Below are 19,941 nucleotides of genomic sequence, written 5' to 3' on the forward strand. Positions count from 1 at the left end.
GTTGCGAGGGGCTCAGCAGGTTCATGTCTCGTCTTTTGTTAGCTTCTGAAAGGAAAGGATCAGGGATAAAGCACTTAGGTCACTAAAATAGTATTATCATTGTTATTATTAATTAATATTGATTGCTTAATAATAACTATGAGCTGGACTGTTTTATTTGTGCATATGGATTAATCATATTATGTGTATGTAACACTCACAAAAATTAAGAAGTATTTCTGTTGATTTTTTTTGCTTTTATATATAAATATGTAATATTTTCCAGTTTAATATTTGAAAAAAGAAGGGAAAATGTGACGTAATAAAATACAGGCACTATCGAGGGCGCCGTCGCCCCGCTAAACGGGTCCTTCATGTCCAATGTCGCGTGTTGATTACGTCACCGGCGGCAAATCCGTATCAGGTTCGTACCTGTTCTTCGTTTTAAGACCGACCAGCGTTTGTATTTTAGATATTTTGAAAGTTGTATCTGTATAAGGGAAGAAAAAGTATAGTTATCATGTCTGTCACTTATTTAAAAAATGTTTAGAGCTTTTGTATGTCCTCAAAAGAAAATGAGAAATAAAAATGCAGTGTTTATTTAGTTCTAAATGCAAAACTGCTCCATGTGTTCTGGTCTGGATCCCCTTAAAGTGTCCTAATGCACACAATGTTCTGAAAATAATAATAATAATAATAATAATATCCACCAAAACATTGCGTAGATGATAAAGTTGAAATTTGTTAAAAAGTTGAAAAAGTGTTATTGTATTGTACTGTACATATTGTACATGATGATTTTCTAAAACATTCATCAAAATTATGAGTAAATATTATTGAAATGAGATAAAAAAGAACAAGCAAAAGGTGGATGAGAGATAATTAAAAAAAAAGACAATTAAGAGGATCCAGAAGCTCTCGGGCGATATCAGATAGGAGGATCAAAAGCTTAAGTCTGTCAGTAGCTTAATAATTGAAGTATTAGAGTTGAGAAGTGAATTATATTATCATTTGCAGTGTAAGAATAATGGGAGGTAAATTATTACACACACAGATTGATGAGTGTCTCTGTAATGCTGCACTGAAAGTAAAAATTCAAATAAAAAAATGTATTTGTTGCATACACATCCATACACAGTATGATATGCAGTGAAGTTCTTACATGGCTTATGCGTGACTTAAAAAGGGAAAAGTAGAAAGATTAGAAACATTTTACTGCAATTAAAGAAAAAATGCACAAAAAATGTAAAATAAAAAATTTGAGATGAAATGTACAATCTACAGATTTACAAAGTTACAATAAAGATATAATAAATATATATGTAATACAGCAGTACCTTGGCATACAAAATAAATCCGTTCCAGAGGTGAGTTCTCGAGGCGAAATATCATATTGCGAAATGCATTTTTCCATAGAAAATAATGTAAATGCAGATAATCCATTCCAGCCATCCCAAAAATATTACTATCATTACCAATTTGCAACACTATAAAAACATTGCATATAAAAACAATCCAAACATTCAAGAAAAAAGTAAGATATAAAATAAATAGACATTAAACCTCACTTAACCTTAATTTATGGTTCCTCTTGCTTTAAAAACGAAACTGAAAGTGGCTCTGTTTTCTTCTTGCTACCGTCCTTGCTCACTTTCTAGGGCCCCATGGTGCTACGTCATGGACAAAATAGGTACTGACGCAAACAAGCTTTGAACAGCTCCTGAACGTACACACAAATTTATGAGGTGGAGCTTTCGTATGCTTTCGTATGAGGTTCCACTGTATATAAATTACATTAAATGTTCGTGTTTTATTGTTCGTGTTTTTCCTCAAGAGACATTTTGGCAAACATGACCGTTTCACCTATATCTACACCAATCAGCCATAGCAATAAATACACTAACAGGTAAAGAACTATCTTCTTATATTGACACCTTTAAAGAAAAGGAATACATTACACAACAAGTAACCAGCAAGTTTACGAAGTAGATGGTTTAGAAGCAGGAAAAATGTGCCTAAGGATCTAGGAGGCTTTACCAAGCACCACATTGTGATTGCTAAAAAACTTAAAGCATCTCCAAAATGGTATTACTATACTTCTGGAGTTCTTATTATAAACTCAAACACTTTACATCAGAACTTTTATTCCGGCTATTGATATAACTTGTGAAATATTTTCTTATCTCTTAATCATGTTTGCACTTTTTTGCACCAAGATCCCGATCTCTCTTCACGTAAATTCCATTGTATATATTGTTATATTTATTACATTTAATTTCAAATTATCTGGTGTTTATTTTTTTGTTTATTCTTTAGTTTATTATTTGCTTCTGGTCTCTAAGAGCAGAGAGGTACTGTAGCACAATACACTAAGAAAGATATATTTTTTTAAGTAATACGAGTCAGAGCTCGCAGCGCATCTCAGCTTGTCTAGTCACACAATGGTCAGGGTGTCCATGCTGACCCGTGCCCACTGCTGGAAGCTCCTACCATATGGGCAGGTGAACGTCACAACTGGACTACGTTTAATGGAAGAAGGTGGCCTGGTGTGAAGAATCACATTGTCCTTTACAGAATAATAGATGCTGCCAGGATGCACTATGGAAAGAAGGTGAGATGAGGAGGGTTGTGTGATGATCTGGGTAATGTTCTGCTAAAAAGTCCCTGAGTCCAGCCAGTCATATGGATGTTAATTTGACGTTTACCACCTACCTAAAGATAGTTGACTCAGAATTCCCTAAAGACAGTGGCCTTTTCCAGCAGGATAATGCAGGAACATGACTACGAGTTCAAGGTGTAGACTCCAGTCTGCTCAAGTGTCTTAGTAAAAAGTCTGTTGGAGAAACATTGGTGCTAGATACCACACACACGTCCAGAGGTCTAGTGGAGTCCAGGCCTTGAAGATTTAGAGTTATTTTGGTGACACAAGAGGGATTTACATACTATCAGGCCATGGTTTTTATGGCAATTATAGTCCGGCCCCAATCATATGTGATGTAATGATTCATGTGCTTTTGATTCGACAGTGTTCGCCTGTGTTGAGAGGTACCAGTGGAAGGAAGTAGTTGTTCTAGTGTTTTGTGGAAAACATTACCTGTGTGACGACGATCAGCGATGACTGACGAGGCTTGTGTGTTTCCCTGTGCAGGTTCCGGAAGGTCATGAGGTCACAAGTCCCCTCACTGCTATTCGGATGATCACTCCACTGACTGAGGTAGACTTTAAGATTTTACGAATGTCCATTTTTATTTCTTTTATTTCTACATTATAAAATACAACAAAGTCTGGTTCTCTGAAAGAAATATGTGAAGGGGAGTGGTGGGGGGGGTATCATTCACATCCACCACCACCACCATGCTTCACTCTTTGTGCCAAGACCACAAAGGTCAACGTTGCTCTCATCGGACCAGAGAACTTTTATCTCCAGTGTCCAGAGTTTCATATCTGCTTTGTGACAATGAGCATTGTTAAACAGAAAGAATTGAATCAACTACGGCTCGCCACACTTCCACATAAAGACCAGGGTTGTCCAGATTGTGTTCGTCCTATGACCCTCCGCCTTCAGCTTGTGTGAGTGTGTGATGGATTGGACGTCCTCATCGGTCCTCATCAGTTTGTCCCTGAACACACCTGGGGAAGGAAACAGGTGACAATGCCAACAGATAACAGCGCACTACCTGCTGATCCCTTTGTTAACCACGGTCACTGGGATCTCCTAAATCAGTGACAAAGTGTTCAGTCAACACGCTATACACACACGCACGCACCCACACCAATCTTATCTCGTCCAACCCTTGGCACTGCGTTCACGCCATTGGCAGGAACAATGCTGGCCCCTCCCCTTGACCGACGGGGGTGCGTGTGTGGGCACTTCACTCCATCAGTCTACCGCAGAGATGTTTTTCCAGTCCACACACACACATACACACACACAACCAGCACTCATACCCTTACAATATAGGGTGTGTGTGCGTCTCACTTCCTGCTCTGTTTGTTTAACCCGACTTTATAATGGCGCTGCGTCTCCATCCTCTGTCTTTGTTTCGAAGATTTGACTATTTATTTTTCCAAACAGGTGAAGTGTTTGTGTTTGGTTGTTTTTTTTTGTGGGCGGGGGATGGGGGCGCTATCAGTGTTGCCCTGTCACACAAACACACACAAAAACACACACACAACCACACACACACTTCTTCTCTCCCGAAGTCGAGTGGAAACGGCCATCGAGTCGAGAACGTGAGAGGAAACGCGAGATAAGCGTTTCCATAAAGAGAAGAATGAAGGAATGTCTGAGAGCTGAGGTATGATCTCATTAGGAAGGGCAGGAACACCAGCTGCAGAGAACGCTCTGAGAGTGACACATCGCTGTCGCCGTCAATCTTCATCCAGCACAAAAAAAACTTTAAATTTACAGATTTTACATTAGAGATTTATTCAGAGCGTGCCAAGCATGAGAGGGTCTGCAGCATCACACACTTTTTTTTTTTTTTGTTAATTTATGCAATTTATTCACATTTCATCAAATATTTGTATTTTGTTTATTTTAATCTATTATATAAAAGTTTGGACAGAGGTCAGGGGTTATCATGAAAGGGGTTGGGCAGACGGCACTAAAAATAATTAAAGGACAAAAGAAAAGCTGAAAAATTTAAGATGTTTTTCCCCAAATTGCAAAATATACGCTCAGTCCCTCGGTGAAGTGTTTTCTGAGATCAGATCATCTGTACGTTAGACATTAATAACATTAATAATAAGGTGTTTGACCTGCCTGTACATGTTTTAAACGATCAAATGAATAATTTGAATCAAGTAATTAGTTTGACATTTGTGACAAAATTTTTATTAATTTATCTTACTTTTTAATCTTATCTTTTGTATTGATCTCCTTTCTCCTTTTAAAACATACAGTGTAAACTTCGCATAATTTATCAAATGAATTTTTTACTTATCTTAATAAAAAGAAATGATAGTAACAAACAGAAAAAAAAACTAAAACATCTTAACCACACATGACTTTCGGTTTCCGACTGATATTTAATTTTTGTTTAAAAAGGATGAAAAAAGTAAAAAAAAAAAAAAGGAAACAAATAGTGAGAAGAAACGCCAATACAGATACACACGCATGAATACACACATAAAACATGAAACCCATTTAAGTGATTTGTTCATTGAGAATTTTTAAATTCTAATTTCTAACTTGGGCACTAACTTCTGCACGTCCTTCATTACATTACTTTTTATTATATTCTGCATATGTAGGTTGTTGTTGCAGCAGTGAAACTCATTTTGGACAAAAATCTAATGTTAGGGCAAATGGAATCCAGATTGTTTCTTTCATTCATTTTTTTTTTCTCTTTCTTTGTTTTTTTCTGTATGTTTGTGTCTTAGATTAGTACTGAAGGCTCATGCACTTTAATGACTGCATCATTGATTTTTATTGTATTCCTGCTTCATTATGGTAACTACACTATATTTAACATGTTACGGAAAGAGGTTCACCAAATCTTTTTCAGCATTTTTTAAAAAGTTAAATATATAATATATATAATATATTGTATATTATTAGAAAATAAAGAATAGTGTTTTTTTTATCTGTTGTATTTTATAAAATTGGATATAAAAGGAGAGTGGATTTTTTTTTATGCTAATCTGGCGGACATGAGGAGTGCGACACTAAACCAGTAGATGGAAGGAGTATGAGGGTATGCCAATAGATGTAAGAAGTGCAATACAGAACGGGTTAATTGTGAGGGATGCAACACTAAACGGGTAAATGCAACAAGCACGGCGCTGAAGGGCTAGACGTGTGGCGCGCGACGCTGAACGGGTAGCCGTGTGGTGCGCGACGCTGAACCGGTAAGCAGGTCGCTGAATGGGTAGACTTGTGGACTGTGACACTGAAAAGGGAGATGTGAGGCATGCCCTGCTAAACGGAGAGACTGAAGGAGTGCAACACTAAACGGGTAGATGTGTGGAGCGCGACGCTAAATCTGTAGACGTTAGGAGCGCGATGGTAAATAGGTAGAGGAGTGCGACACTCAAAAGGTAGATGCGAAGAGTGCAACGCTAAAGGGATAGATACCAGGAGTGCAACCCTAAACTAACACACATAAGCAGTGAACCTTTTAAATATTATTCATTTCTTCCTCTACATTTTGGAGTTCTACAATCTCAGAATCTGGGCAGCTTATTTATGAATGGTGGCGTATGACCGGCAAGGGGCCGACGTTCCCCTTTCTCTATTTCTTCATCCCTCCATCCTGACTCTGAACAAGGGAAGGAATGCGTCCGTGATCTTTTGAAGACCCACGTTAAAACGAGCGGCCCCTCCCCCCTCGAATCCGCTGTAAGCAGGCGATGGTAGCGTGCGTTTGATCTGAAGGTCGCCAGCCCCTCGCCGGCGTTGAGAGATATCTGGCTGGCAGGCCTCGTCTTCATTTAATAACGCGCAGAGGGAAGAAGGGAACTGGCTCTCTCATAATTAGGGCCTAATTACCCAGCAGGTGTTGAGAGACGGCTCGAGACGAGACAAACTGCCTTTATCCACAGACTTAGAGTCAGATTACTGGAGCTGTCTTATCTGTTCCACCGAGAGCGGAGAGAACCTCAATATTCCCTTGCTGGCTTTCTTTTCGTCCGCTAGGTTCTCCATCCCTCCATCCCTCCATCCACCATCAGATGGAACAGACATAGCAGGAGTGGAGCTTTATTAGACTTTTTTTTCTTGCTTTATGATGGAAAGCTTAATTGCTGGCTTTTTTGACAGACTTGCAATCTACTGATATTGTTAATAAAGCTTTTGCAGATTGTGATCGAGTAGGTTTGGGAATCACTGAAACCAATGAAACCTTAGTTCTGTGTTAAATTATTTAAATTGAATATTTTTGTTATAATTTCTCAAAGGCATTACAGCAATACAGTTTTGCAGCTTTATTATTATTATTATTATTATTGTATTTGTTTCATTTTCTTTTGCATATAAAAAGTCTTAAAAGAAAATTCTTTCCTTAAATAAAATGTTATCATTTTACTATTAAAGTAAAAACATTTAATAAGTGATTACGTAATCTAAAAAAAAAAGATGAAATATACTATATATAACTTGGACTTAATATTATAAACCATCTCTAATTTTCACTGATTAATTTTTAAATAATGTTTCTGATCATAAAGCTGTTAATAAGAAGTTTTTTTTTTTAATTCAAATTTTATTTGTCACATACACAGTCATACACAAACTGTACGATATGCAGTGAAATGCTTATACGACCGCCAGTGACCTTAAAATTTTTTAAACAATTAACAAGAAATAAATTGTAGAATAAAAGAAGAGTAAGTTTAGCTATAGAAACATAAGAAAATAGAACAAAATATAAAATTAAAAAAATATATAAGAATATATAAAAACTGTATAAATGTAGACAAAAATAGCAATAAATTTAAATGGAAATAAAAATCGAAATAAATGGAAATTTCCAGGAAATGTGCAAATGTGCAATGTCCATGAGTGTCCGGTCTCTGATCTTGATTTCTGATTTTTGTTAATTTTGTTCTGATTGTTAAAAATAATCTGACGAGAAAAAATTATTGTTCCCATGCCCCTATGGAAAGTTTTACACCTGATATTGCTTAAATGCTTGTGTAACTTTAGATTAGCACATGTTACGAAATTGACAGAAAGAGCCGAGATTTTAATTCACTGATGCTGCGTGTCTCCATTTGTCAGTAAAAAGCCTACCGGCAATAAACTGGTATTATTAATTTTTATTACTACATAAAAAATAATTACAGTGGAATCACAGAATTAAATAGGGGACTCTGTTAAGATTAGGAGTCTGCTAATTTTACTTTGACGAGAACCTGAGATTTTATGGTGGCATTTGTCCAACGGGAAATGTAGAAACCATATAAGTGTTGGCGAGAAGTGGACTGTACCACATTTACGGGGAGGGGACGGGTCTAGAGTCCACATTCTGCTAACAGAGAGACTTTTGCGTGTCCTGTTTAAATGATTAGCTTTATTTTTAAAGTTTGCGAATAATATAGCTCATAGCAAATGAGACTAAAATCTAACTTTTTATTATTTAAAGTTAGGGAAAGGACTATGGCCTACAGAATCTTCGGCATTATATTGCCATATTGTTGCTTTTGGGGTACTTTGGGGTATTGTTTTTGTTTTTTTTAAACAATTTTAGAAATCATATGTCCGGATGTAGGCATGCTTAGAGCCAGCGCTAAACAGTGCTAAGCAGAACATTAAAAAAAAATAAAAAAAGCCAAATCCAATGGGTGGATCAGAGGATCCACTCTGGCAACCATTTACCTGGAGCACCTAAAAGAATGACAACATTTCCAAGTGGTAATAGTTCCCAACCCTGTCCAGGGAGACCCCCGAATCTGCACACTGTAGTGTTTTCTCAGCTCCTGCATACTAGATTTAACTTATTAGCTGATTAGCCACCGTTACTGAATAGAAGTAAGTGTGATCGAGCATTCAAATGAGCACTAAAATGTTCAGGGCAGGGGGTTCATGGTTAAGACTGGTGTAGAGAGTTCAACATTCTGATAATAAGCATGATATTTTAATTTATTTTATTTTATTTGGAAGTGGTATGACCTCAAAGATTGTCCCTAAATCATGACTACATTCTTAGAAAAAGCTAATAATAGAAGTGTTATTACTGTAGTTTTGCTACTCCAGCAGATACAGTACTTGGGTATTTTATATATATTTATATATTATCATTGTTTAATTGGATAGCATCGATAGCCGCTCTGCTCGTTTTTTGTCTTTATTTTAAGCTACCTCTTTTGATTTTAAACGAAAGCAGTGCAACAGTATCGCTGCATTGGCGGTAACGTTGCCCGTCCCACCCCAAGTGCCAAAATGAAAAGCAAAAGAATGAGCGTGATCATACTACAGATCGCACCCTATAATTATTTATGTGGTACGATTCCGTCATGAGGTCAGGACTCTTGCAGAAGTCTAGGAAACACTGCAGGAGTCCAAATTTAAAGAAGATGTAATGGGCCAAAAAAAAAAGAAAAAAGCTAAGCTAGATGACTTCAACAGGACAAGCTGTGTACATAAAACAGGGATGTTTTGTAAGATAAACATGCCTCAGGTGTTTGGATTGGAAAATAAAGTGATGTCTGTGTTTTTATTCTTTGCTTTCAAGCAGTCTAAGTTCAGGGGTGTGTCCTGCAGAGTTGAAAAACTTGTCCTGAATATTAGCCAGTTTTTATCACGGCAAGTGCTTTTCTAAAAGCGCGCAGATAAAATAAAGAAAACGAATCGTAAATCAGGGTTAAACATTAAAACATGGAATATTGTACTTAACCAAATAGGATTTGGTGATTTATTTATTTATTTATTTCACGCTTGTCTTAGCAAGTGCTTGTTCTTAATTATTAAAGAATGCTTGACAATTTTAGGGTCATAACAAAATTATAACTTGCGATATAAATAACAGCACCTGATACTATTTATACTTGCACACAGCCTGGCCAAAAAAAAAAAAAGAAGTTGCCTACTCTAAGATTTAATTCGGACTGACTTTATTTTAGTCTAGACCTGAGCGACTGAATCAACCCCAGATCATAGCACTGTCTCCAGAAGCCTGTACAGTCGACACTATGCATGATGGGTGCATCGCTTTATACGCTTCCCTTCTTACCCTGATGGGGTCAATCTGGACTCATCAGACCACATGACCTTTTTTAATTGCTCCAAAATCCAAAAAGCTGTAAAGAAAATGAAAGAATAAATGAACAAACCTCAACAAGTGTTTTAAGTGATCTCTATTTATGATTCATTTTTTCCCACCACATTTCTTCTACCAAGTTTACAGTTCAGCACAATCCTTCCAGGTTCTGATAATATATTGAAGGGTTTTTATTGTCCGTCATTTCAAATCTCCTTAGTTGTTTTCTTTGCTTGATGCAGCCCGATAGTTTGACTCCTCTATAATAGTGACTTTGTTTTAGCCAGGCAGTTTAATTCTAATGTTAAGTATGTAAGAAATTGAACAGTTGTGAGTTACTGTTAGTACTCCGGAGTATTAACAGTAGTGTTATTTAAGTATTGTTTTAATTTTTTTAAAAGACGCAATATATTTATTTATTTATTGTAATCCATATGATTATGTGATTAGGTGCATAGCTCTAAACGAGCTAAACAGGTAACACCGTGGAACGTCTGCACAAGAAGTTTATCTCCCTTTATTACTTCTGTTGTTCAGCTATCAGGAGTCGTTAAGTTGTCGACGTACAAGTTGAGCGCTGTGGTTGACATATTTTAAATATAAATCAGTATTTCTGATCGACTCCTGTGCAGGCAGCATTTTTGGGGGTTTTGTGGTTCTTCCTCGCACAGCCACACGTTTGTTTGCTTTGTGGCCTTTTCGCGTTTTTGCGAACAATTGGAGGGTTTTGCCAAAACGAGATTGAGTGACAGCTTGTCACGAGCTTGTTTTGATAGTTCGGGGTTTGTACACAGTGTGTGTTCCTTCGTTCGAGTTGATAACCACAAGTGCACTATTGTGCAAACAAGCAGCCTTAAACTGCTGACTTTGGCTTACTGAGATTGAAGAGAGCGACGTGACCGAACGGGACATTCCAGAAATAGAGTCGGAGTCTCGCTGATTTTAAAGACGATCGGTTCGTCACCTCGACTCGATAGTAACAATCATAACTATGTTAATAGTTAATTATTTATGTGTAAGAAATGAGACTTTGTGTAGTGACAGATTATGGTTGCATGTTTCATTATGAAATAGGAATCATGATTTTTTATTTATTTTTTGCTTAACATTTTGCTTATGATTTAGATATATGAAACTAGGATTACACCTTATTCTTCATTCTGCCACAACGGTAATAATGTCGCCACCACTGATAAGATTATTTATTTATTTATACCAGCATGTTGTAAATGTTTAGTTTTCATTAAGGCTGCATGATTTTATTAAACATGCAACTAATTTAATACGTATTGCAATAGAGGTTTAAACCATGATAGGTAGCTATTAAATATACACCAAATAATTGGATAAATTGATGATGTTTGCAAATATTTATTTGTTAAAAAAAATACTTATTCAATTGACAAACTCCATATAAATTCCAGATTAGTCGTATTCTACTTGTAATAAATTGCAGCCTTTTGCGATAAAGTAATTGTTCAGGTCCATATTGTGATTTATTTTTACGCAATTAATTGTACAGCTTTTACATTAAATTGAAGATTCAACCCTTTCTTTGTTCAGTTTTTCTTTCTTTTATTCTTGCTTTTAAATCCAATATGATATAAATACAGCTGATGACTCTAACTTGGTGGAAACTGACTGTTTCGACCTGCTGATACTGGAGACTCCTTCCTTAGATGTTAAACAAACGCTTCCTCATAGGAAACTCTCAAAAGAAGTGTGCTAAATCGTCTTTTTTTTTCAGGTTTAAATTATGAGGGCCTCCACTATATGCGTATTTGGTGCTACAACAGTATAACAACAATAACATCTTAACACGAATGCATATTAACACAAAAAATGCACGTTTTTTTTTCTTTTAAATCATTAATTAAACCATTAAACCAACCTTTCTCATGCGGGGAGGGAGAGGAATTCACTGGAATTTCTCTCCCTCAACCGTCCCGTCCCGCCGCCTCCTACCTAACAGAGACACACACATACACACAACCACCTGGATGAAAGTAGTGATGTGTTCCCTGATAGAGTGCGTGCTTTTTTCCAGCACCTCGGTGTATCGGGAGTCGTCACACAATAAGGGTGCCTTAATCCATCCTTAAAGCCGGCCAAATCCATCCTGTCATACAAACTCCCTCCTCTCGCAACACACACACTCCACCGCCTCGACACAAAGCTCAGCTCTTTGGCAAATGGATGCTAAAAGGGTGAAAAAAAAAAAGATGAAGCAACTGTTGCCAGGATTTTTTTTTCTCTCTCCTTTTTTTTGTTTTTTTGATTCAGTACAGGAGTAGTGCCAATGGCACTTCAAACGACTTGAACATGGGCACAGCCAAAGAAAACATCAGAAAAGTTTTTTTCTTTTTTCCTTTTTTTTTTTTTTACTTTTTTAAAGCGGCAGCAGGCACGGATCTGTGCAGTGTGTGAATAACACAGAGTTGTGTTCAGTTAACCTAAAAAGTGCCCTCTGGAAGGGGGATTTAATTTCACCCCGAGTCTCTGAACCCACTCAAAATCCTTAAACGGGCTCCAGAGAGGTGGAACTGCGATCATCAGGGCTTCTAATTTCAGACTACACACACACACACACACACACACATTTCGTATTGCAGTAGTTGTAGACCGCAGTGTTCTTCTAAATAAAGTAATGCATGAGCTCAGTCACACACTTCAAATGGCCCAAAGCTGAACTAACAGTTTTCTGATTTTTGCCTTTACAGCATTTTAGGTCCTCAGACAAATTGGTGTGAACACATGCCATTAAAAACACTAATTTGTTGGCTTTTTTGAACTCATGAACTCAGTAATGCATCCTCATGAGCATGGCTTGTGTTTAAGCAGGTCTCCATACAGTAATAAATACAAACTTATCAACTTGAATACATTCTGAGCCCTTATAGTAAATTAGACTTTTTTGGTTATGCAGGTGTATTGCACGTGCACGTTTGTTGATTAATCCCCAAGATTTTGGGGTGATACGCCATGGTCCCCACAAGTACCTCTGTACGTGTTTTTGTGTGTGTTTGTATATCTTTAATGGTATCTTCATCCGGTACACATACTGTACTGTCCTTATTGCTACCAAAGGAATATTTAAGTCCTAATAAAGAAATGCATTAATCTTTATAGTGAGGACTAGACTTTAGTATATACTTAACAATGTTAGGTAATAAACAATAACAATAATGTGTACAAATTGTGGTCCTCATTAATGATTTACATTTTAACATATTTTCTTTTTATGTATGTATTTTTTTTTACCCTAATGCTCATTTTGGAGTGTTACAAACCTCTATGTGTGTGTCAATGATTGTAAAAATCTATATACTACCCAAAAAGATTGGTGAAAAAAATATATTAAAAACGTATAGAGGCATTAAAAAAAATGTGCGTATAATGTTTGTCTGCTTTCAAGCGTGTTAACAATAAGCGTGTATGTTTATGTGTATGTACAAAGGCAAGTCTATTTGTGTTTTATTTCTATTTAATCTATTTGTGATTGAGACCATGCAGTCCCTACAAATACCAAAATACACAATCAGAGCTTTAATTTATATTTTACCTCTTTTTCTGAATTGAAACATGTCAGTATAAACAGTGCAAGTATGTGTGAATGAATTCTCATATATTTCTTTATAAGGACCAAATATGTGTTAGGGGACAGAAATTCTGGTGCCCATAAGGGAAATAATAGTGAAGCATGTCCAGATGTCTCCTGCTGATGTACCAGGTAGTAGCAGGTAGGATATAAAAGATTGGGGGAAAGGCTGGAGTGCTTGGCTCTTAATTAGGAAGGTAGAGCAGAAAGTAGGCTCCGCTCGACAGGTTAACACGCAGAATTTAACCGCTAACCTCCTGAAATGAGCGCCAGCGAAATAGCAGCGGCTCCGGTTTCAGGGACAGGGCCAAGGGTGATCGAGAATCAGACGCCACAAAGAGGGATCTTCATTAACTTTCCTGATCTGTATCTAAAAATCTCGCCTATATTGGATGCCACTCAAGAAGAAAGCTAGCTCTCTGTCTCTGTCTCTGTCTCCGTCTTTGTTCTTTCTGCTTTTTTTTTCCCCACTCGTGCCGCATGCCAGGTCCTCTTAACGTCTTTACAAGTCGTCACTAAAAGAAAATTCTCAAGCAGCTGTGCTGTTGGTGGTTGTTTTTTTTTGTTGTTTTTTTTGACACACGTTTTCCGTCTGCGTGAGTGTTGTGATTGGCTGCGAAACCTGCCGCTGGTCACAAAGGCAGAGTCTCGGCCTGTTTACAGTAATTAAGTTGTCTCGAGCTGTGATTCATGACACATTGAGTAAGAGCTGTTATCGTGTAAAAAAAAAAAAAAATCCCTGTATAGCCTTCTTCCTCCCTAAACCCTGGCTGACTTTATTTTTATTTACAGTTTTGTCTGAATCCTCTGGCTCTAAGCTAGGCCTGTTTGAAAATGCTTAAATGATTAGCAATCAGAGCAAGCTACGGTTTATACATAGGAGGAAAAAAAAAGCGTAACTGCTGTAGTTAGTTTGTGTAAGCGAAGATGAAGATAAATGTAACGACTCGTTAAAGCTGTATTAATGAGGGTTAGATGATCAGACGTTTCTGGTGCTAATGCTTCCAATTGTAAAGGACCGTTTTCTTCTAATTTCCTTATCAATCCGCAGATTGAACCGTAACTCAACCGTTTTCTTTACGCATGTTATAATGTATTTGTTTTTTTTGTTTTTTTTTGCATTATAGTTCGCAAGCTCTGCCTGCTGGGGTTCGTGAAAGGTTTGGACCTGATGATGGCTCGTCCTCGTCCTCCGCCAGACCCCGTGTTTACTCTGAGGGGATCAGGAGCCTCTGTTAACACGCTCCACTTTCACTGCGCTGAGGCGGGACTCCCTCTGCTGTACTCAGGGTGAGCGCCTAATAATCACAGACCGCCATGACATGATCAGACGGATGTACATGTTCTTAAAATAAAAAAAATAAATAAAAATAACGCTATGGAAAAGAGTGGTAAAGTCTTATTGCACTTTATTCAGGGAATTTGTTTCTGTGCATAGTCAGACAAAGAACAAGACATACTGTATTATTCAATGAGTGACAAACTCCAGGCAATGAGTGAGATGTTTGATGGTGTTTTCATTAATTGATTTGTAGCAGCTTCTGTATCTTTTTTTTTTTTTAAAAACAAGATTTCTTTGTTTTTCGGGTGCCACAGATCAGGGAAAGGTTTAGTCCATGTGTGGAACCTGAACACCCGACGGGCTGAGAGCGCTTTAGACGGCCATGGTGGAGCTTCGGTTATCTGGATCAGCACGGTTCGCTCAGCAAACACCTTCCTCAGGTAGGATAGGACCACTCCTCCTGACTCGGCTTATTATTTAGACGTTATAGTGCTTTTGAGATGGAGATGTTTATTTTTTGTTGTTTAGTCATGGACGGGACATGCAAGTGCGTGTGTGGGATTTGCACGAGGGTCGCAGCACGGTAGCGAATTCGGTGCACACAGGAAGTGTCGGGTTCTGCCAGTGCTGTCTTCTGGAGGCTGATGGGCGTAGAACCCTGCTCGCACTTCCAGCAGAAAGGATGGAGGAGGTGAGCGTGGAACGTAACTCTCTATAACGAAAGGGTGTCTCATATTTATTTGCCTTAAAAACAAAAATAAAACATTTTTTTGTCCCTGTTAGATGGAGACAAATGGTCCGCTGTGGCGACCCCTAACGGGAACAGCCAAAAAGAAGAAGATGTCTTAAGTTATAGAAATTTAATAAAATAATATTATAGAAAATGACAGTACAATTTTACATTTTGGTGTGACCGGATCAAAACACGTTTGCAGGACATTTTCCTTAAACTAAAAGTTTATGATAATTTCAAACACCAATAATTTTACAGCCAAAGCAGTTTGTTACAGCATGAAGTTCTTCTTTAAATAAAAAAAAATCAGCTTAAAGGAGAAAACCTTTGCACCCGGCTTCCTCCTTGTAAAGCACGGAGTACCTGAAGCTTTTAATCTGTCTCTCATTTTCTCTCTCCTTCTATTCTCTCTTTCTCTTTCTCTCTCTCTCTCTCACCTGAGGGGATGAGCTCGGGTCTAAAAGCTTTCTTTGTTTAGAAAGCAGAGCTAAACGCCGCTCCAGATGTGCTAACCTGTTAAAATATGAATTGGCTTTAACTAAGAGCCGTTTAATCGAACCCTTAACGAGGATGTATCGCGACCATCACGGCTTCCTCCCCGGAGCGTCGGCCTCGACCCGTCACTCACTCGCGGCCGTCATTATGGTTTGTGGTTTTAATCAGTGCGCGCATACCTGTAGGTGGGAAATATATGTCAGTGCCGGCATGCCTAAAGCTGTGTGTGTGTTTGTGTAGTAGTACACACCGACTGTAATCTCGAGTTATCTCGGGCTGATTATAATAACACGTAAAGCTAATGGTATAAGATTTTTGCCTGTGGCTTTCACACAACAATCTAACAGTTGTTGTAACATGGCTGTACAGGGAGGAGAAAAAGGCTTATTCTTCTACGGAGGTGTCTTACAAATCATTCGCTTCAGTTTCGAGCCAAACTATCAAGTCAAGACTTGATGAAGCAGAAAACAACACAGGCTTTTGGCGAACGAGTTTGTTTCACGGCGACTGCGTAGAAATGCCTTAGCGACAAAAACAAAAAACAGAAATCAAGCGCTGACGATGTTTTGCAAATTTGCAAGGTTATACTTAAACACAAGTTTCAGGAAAACAAAGCACCGATTTTTTTTTTTATGTTGTGGAGATCTGTAAACAAAAAAAAAAATCTTTTTTTTAAAGCTTAAATATGCAACTTTATAAAGACCTCTCAGATTGCACCAGATGTTTCACAACATTATGTGTCTCAAAAGTGTGATGTGCACCAATCAGCCGTAACATCATCCTCATTTGATGTAAAGGAAATAAATCAATTCGGGCCGTGCAAATACAGGCACTGTGGTATTAAAAGTAACCATGCTTTAACGAGTCACTAAGAACGACTCAACAGTTATTCCTTTCTCACTGAATTAACAGTGCGTCCATTATAGTTTTCAGTGTTACTTTATATTACATAAAGATTCTTCTGTTCAAAATGTTCCTCCTGACATCTTCAGATAAAGGTGATGGAGTTGGAGAGTCAGACGCCGACGTGCTCCTTAATCCCTGACGATAAACACGGCATGCTGATGTGCATGAAGATGTGGCAGGTAAGAACACACAGTTATATGATCTGTATGTTTATAGACTCTCCTTACTTGTTATTAGGATTAGTCTTTTTTACTGTAGCTACAGGAATAAATTTAGAGATACAAGCTCCAGATAATAAACATGTCAATGACATTTAATGACGGATTGTGAAAAATATAAATTCTGGCTGAACTTTTGCTTCAAAAGAAAAAAAAAGTCTTGCACTGTTTTTCCTCAACATCATTAGTAATATCCGGTAGACTGGTGGATCAGCAGTGAGTGATTTACAGTGTCCTGAACCGAATTTCTTTTTTAGACTCATCTTTAGTCCAGTAATTACAGTTGCTGGAATCGTAGTGCCTCTCCGGTATAAATCAACCGTCAGAGCTGGTTTGCAGCCGAGAGCTCGTATTTGGCCTACACGTTGACAAAAAAAAAATACAAAGATGTACAGCTTCATGCTTAATTAATATGTCTTCTTATAATATTTATGGCTTTTCCAGGAGAGTGTGAAAAGTGCAAGTGAGAGCTGGGATGTTTGGCTGATCGAGCTCGCTGGCTCGCAGTTCTCACTGGTGTCCTCCTTCACATTTGACTTTGGTTGGCTGTATGACTTTAGGATTAACTTTCAGAAGCATTACTGCGTATGTGCTGTGTGTATGGATGTGCTGATGTGGGCTCTAATCCCCACACACACACACACCCACACACACACACACACACACACTGTTTTAGCAGGTCAGAAACTTGTGAATGATGTGATGATTTCTAAGAGGATCTGTGTTTTAAATATAAATGTTTATATTTATTATTTGTGACCTCACTGATCATTAGTTATAAAGTCATTTAGTCATTGTTGAGGATATTAATGTTCTTATTTATCATAATACTATACTATACTACACTATACTATACTATACTACACTATACTATACTACACTATACTACACTACACTATACTACACTACACTATACTACACTATACTATACAATACTATACTATACTATACCACACTATACTTTACTACACTATACTTTACTACACTATACTATACTACACTACACTATACTACACAATACTATACTATACTATACCACACTATACTATACTATACTACACTATACTACACTATACTACACTACACTATACTACACTATACTTTACTACACTACACTATACTACACTATACCACACTATACTTTACTACACTATACTTTACTATACAATACTATACTATACTATACCACACTATACTTTACTACACTATACTTTACTATACTATACTACACTACACTATACTACACTACACTATACTACACTATACTATACAATACTATACTATACTATACCACACTATACTTTACTACACTATACTTTACTACACTATACTACACTACACTATACTACACTACACTATACTACACTATACTTTACTACACTACACTATACTAAACTACACTATATTACACTATACCACACTATACTTTACTACACTATACTATACTATACTACACTATACTACACTACACTATACTACACTACACTATACTACACTATACTACACTACACTATACTACACTATACTTTACTACACTATACTATACTACACTATACTATACTATACTATACTACACTATAATAGTTATACTGCACATCAGGGAAATTTGGCCAAAAAGTTTCCCAAATGAAATAAAAATTTATATATATATATATATATTTTTATTAAATGTATATAAATGTGTCAGGTTTTGTGCTGTTTTTTTTTTTTAAAGGTAGAGCTGTTAGTAAAAGGGGCGGAGCGTTTGTTAATATATGAATGAAGTTTTATTAATGTGGGTGTGGATTAAAGTTGAAGGCTAAGGACTTTTGTTTAACATTTTAAGAATATGGCATATATTATTGTGGGCGGAGCTCCTGTTAATATTCATATTTTTTATATGAGTAGGGCTTATAACATTGAGGGAGTGGCTTCTGTTAATTAGAATACTGCTTATATTAATGCGGGCGCAGCTTCTGTTGATACCTGGTGTGTTTGGTTAAAAGCATAGCACTTATTAATGTGGGTGTGGCTTCTGGTAATAAGCGTAGGGGCTTATATTAATGTGAGCGTGGTTTCTTTTAATGTGGGTGGGGTTTTGATAATAAGAAGAGGGCTTTAATTGATGTGGGTGTGGCTTCTGTTAATATGAGTTGGGTTTCATTAATAAAAATAGGGCTTATACTCATGTTTTGTTTATATAGGTGGGCTTTATATTAATGTGACTTTAATTTGTGTGGGTGTGGCTCTTTTTACTATGGGTGGAGTTTTTTAATAACAATAGGGATTAGATTAATGTGGTTGTGGCTTTAGTTAATATCTGGGGTTTAGTTACTAAAAAATGAGGATTATATTAATGTGGGAGTGGCTTCTGTTAATAAAGGGTAGGTTTTTTAAAATTAAGAATGGTGTTTATTATAATGTGGGGGCGTGGCTTCCTTTAGTAAGAATACTGCTTGTATTAATGTGGGTGTGGCTTCTGTTAGTACGGCTGGGGTTTGTTAATGATGGCTTATGTTTATGGCGGATTGTGTGGGATTTTGTTGATAAGGGCGGGGCTTGTGTTAATAATAGACATGTTAGTAATTTTGATAGAGTGGGAAAAAAAGACCAAAAAGAAATAGTTTGAGGAAGTGTGAGTGTGGGTGACTGTGTGTGTGTGTGTGTGTAGAATAGAGAGCACTAAATGGTGATGTGTGTTTGTATGTGTCAGAGTCGTGCTGGTTTGTGGTCGGTTCTCCAGTCTGTCAGTCACCCCGAGGTTGTCTTGCTGTCGTCACCATCATCCCTGCTGCTTTAGATGAAAACAGATTGCTTGTTGTTCTTTAAGCTCCGTGAGCATAACTATTGGAACAGATGTAATGCTATTTTTAGCACCACGCTCCGTTCTCTTCACGACACTTTTTTTCTTTTCTTTTTTTTCTTTTTTCTCTCCCATGCTCGGAGTTTTTCTCTCTGCCCGGCAGCGCTGCTCTGTGATTGGCTGACAGGACGTCTGAGACTCGGTGTAATGGTGCGATATGTCAGCGTTTCAGCACATACAGGGAGGG

At 37.3% G+C, this 19,941-nt stretch overlaps 1 protein-coding gene across 3 annotated transcripts in view; it reads left to right on the forward strand.

Annotated features, from left to right (window-relative positions):
* The first annotated feature begins 358 nt into the window (after window positions 1-358).
* gnb1l (guanine nucleotide binding protein (G protein), beta polypeptide 1-like) overlaps window positions 359-19,941 on the forward strand; it is a 35,971-nt gene continuing 16,388 nt past the window's right edge. The window contains exons 1-6 of one of the 3 annotated variants that reach the window (XM_053481385.1): window positions 359-403; window positions 3,128-3,193; window positions 14,406-14,568; window positions 14,875-15,000; window positions 15,089-15,251; window positions 16,781-16,873. In XM_053481385.1, coding sequence (XP_053337360.1) covers window positions 14,450-14,568; window positions 14,875-15,000; window positions 15,089-15,251; window positions 16,781-16,873 — 501 coding nt within the window. In that variant the 5' untranslated portion in view covers window positions 359-403; window positions 3,128-3,193; window positions 14,406-14,449. The other 2 variants (XM_053481386.1, XM_053481384.1) reach the window with 2 other exon arrangements.

The sequence above is a fragment of the Clarias gariepinus genome, chromosome 21, assembly GCF_024256425.1.
Source record: "Clarias gariepinus isolate MV-2021 ecotype Netherlands chromosome 21, CGAR_prim_01v2, whole genome shotgun sequence".
Taxonomy (NCBI): Eukaryota; Metazoa; Chordata; class Actinopteri; order Siluriformes; family Clariidae; genus Clarias; species Clarias gariepinus.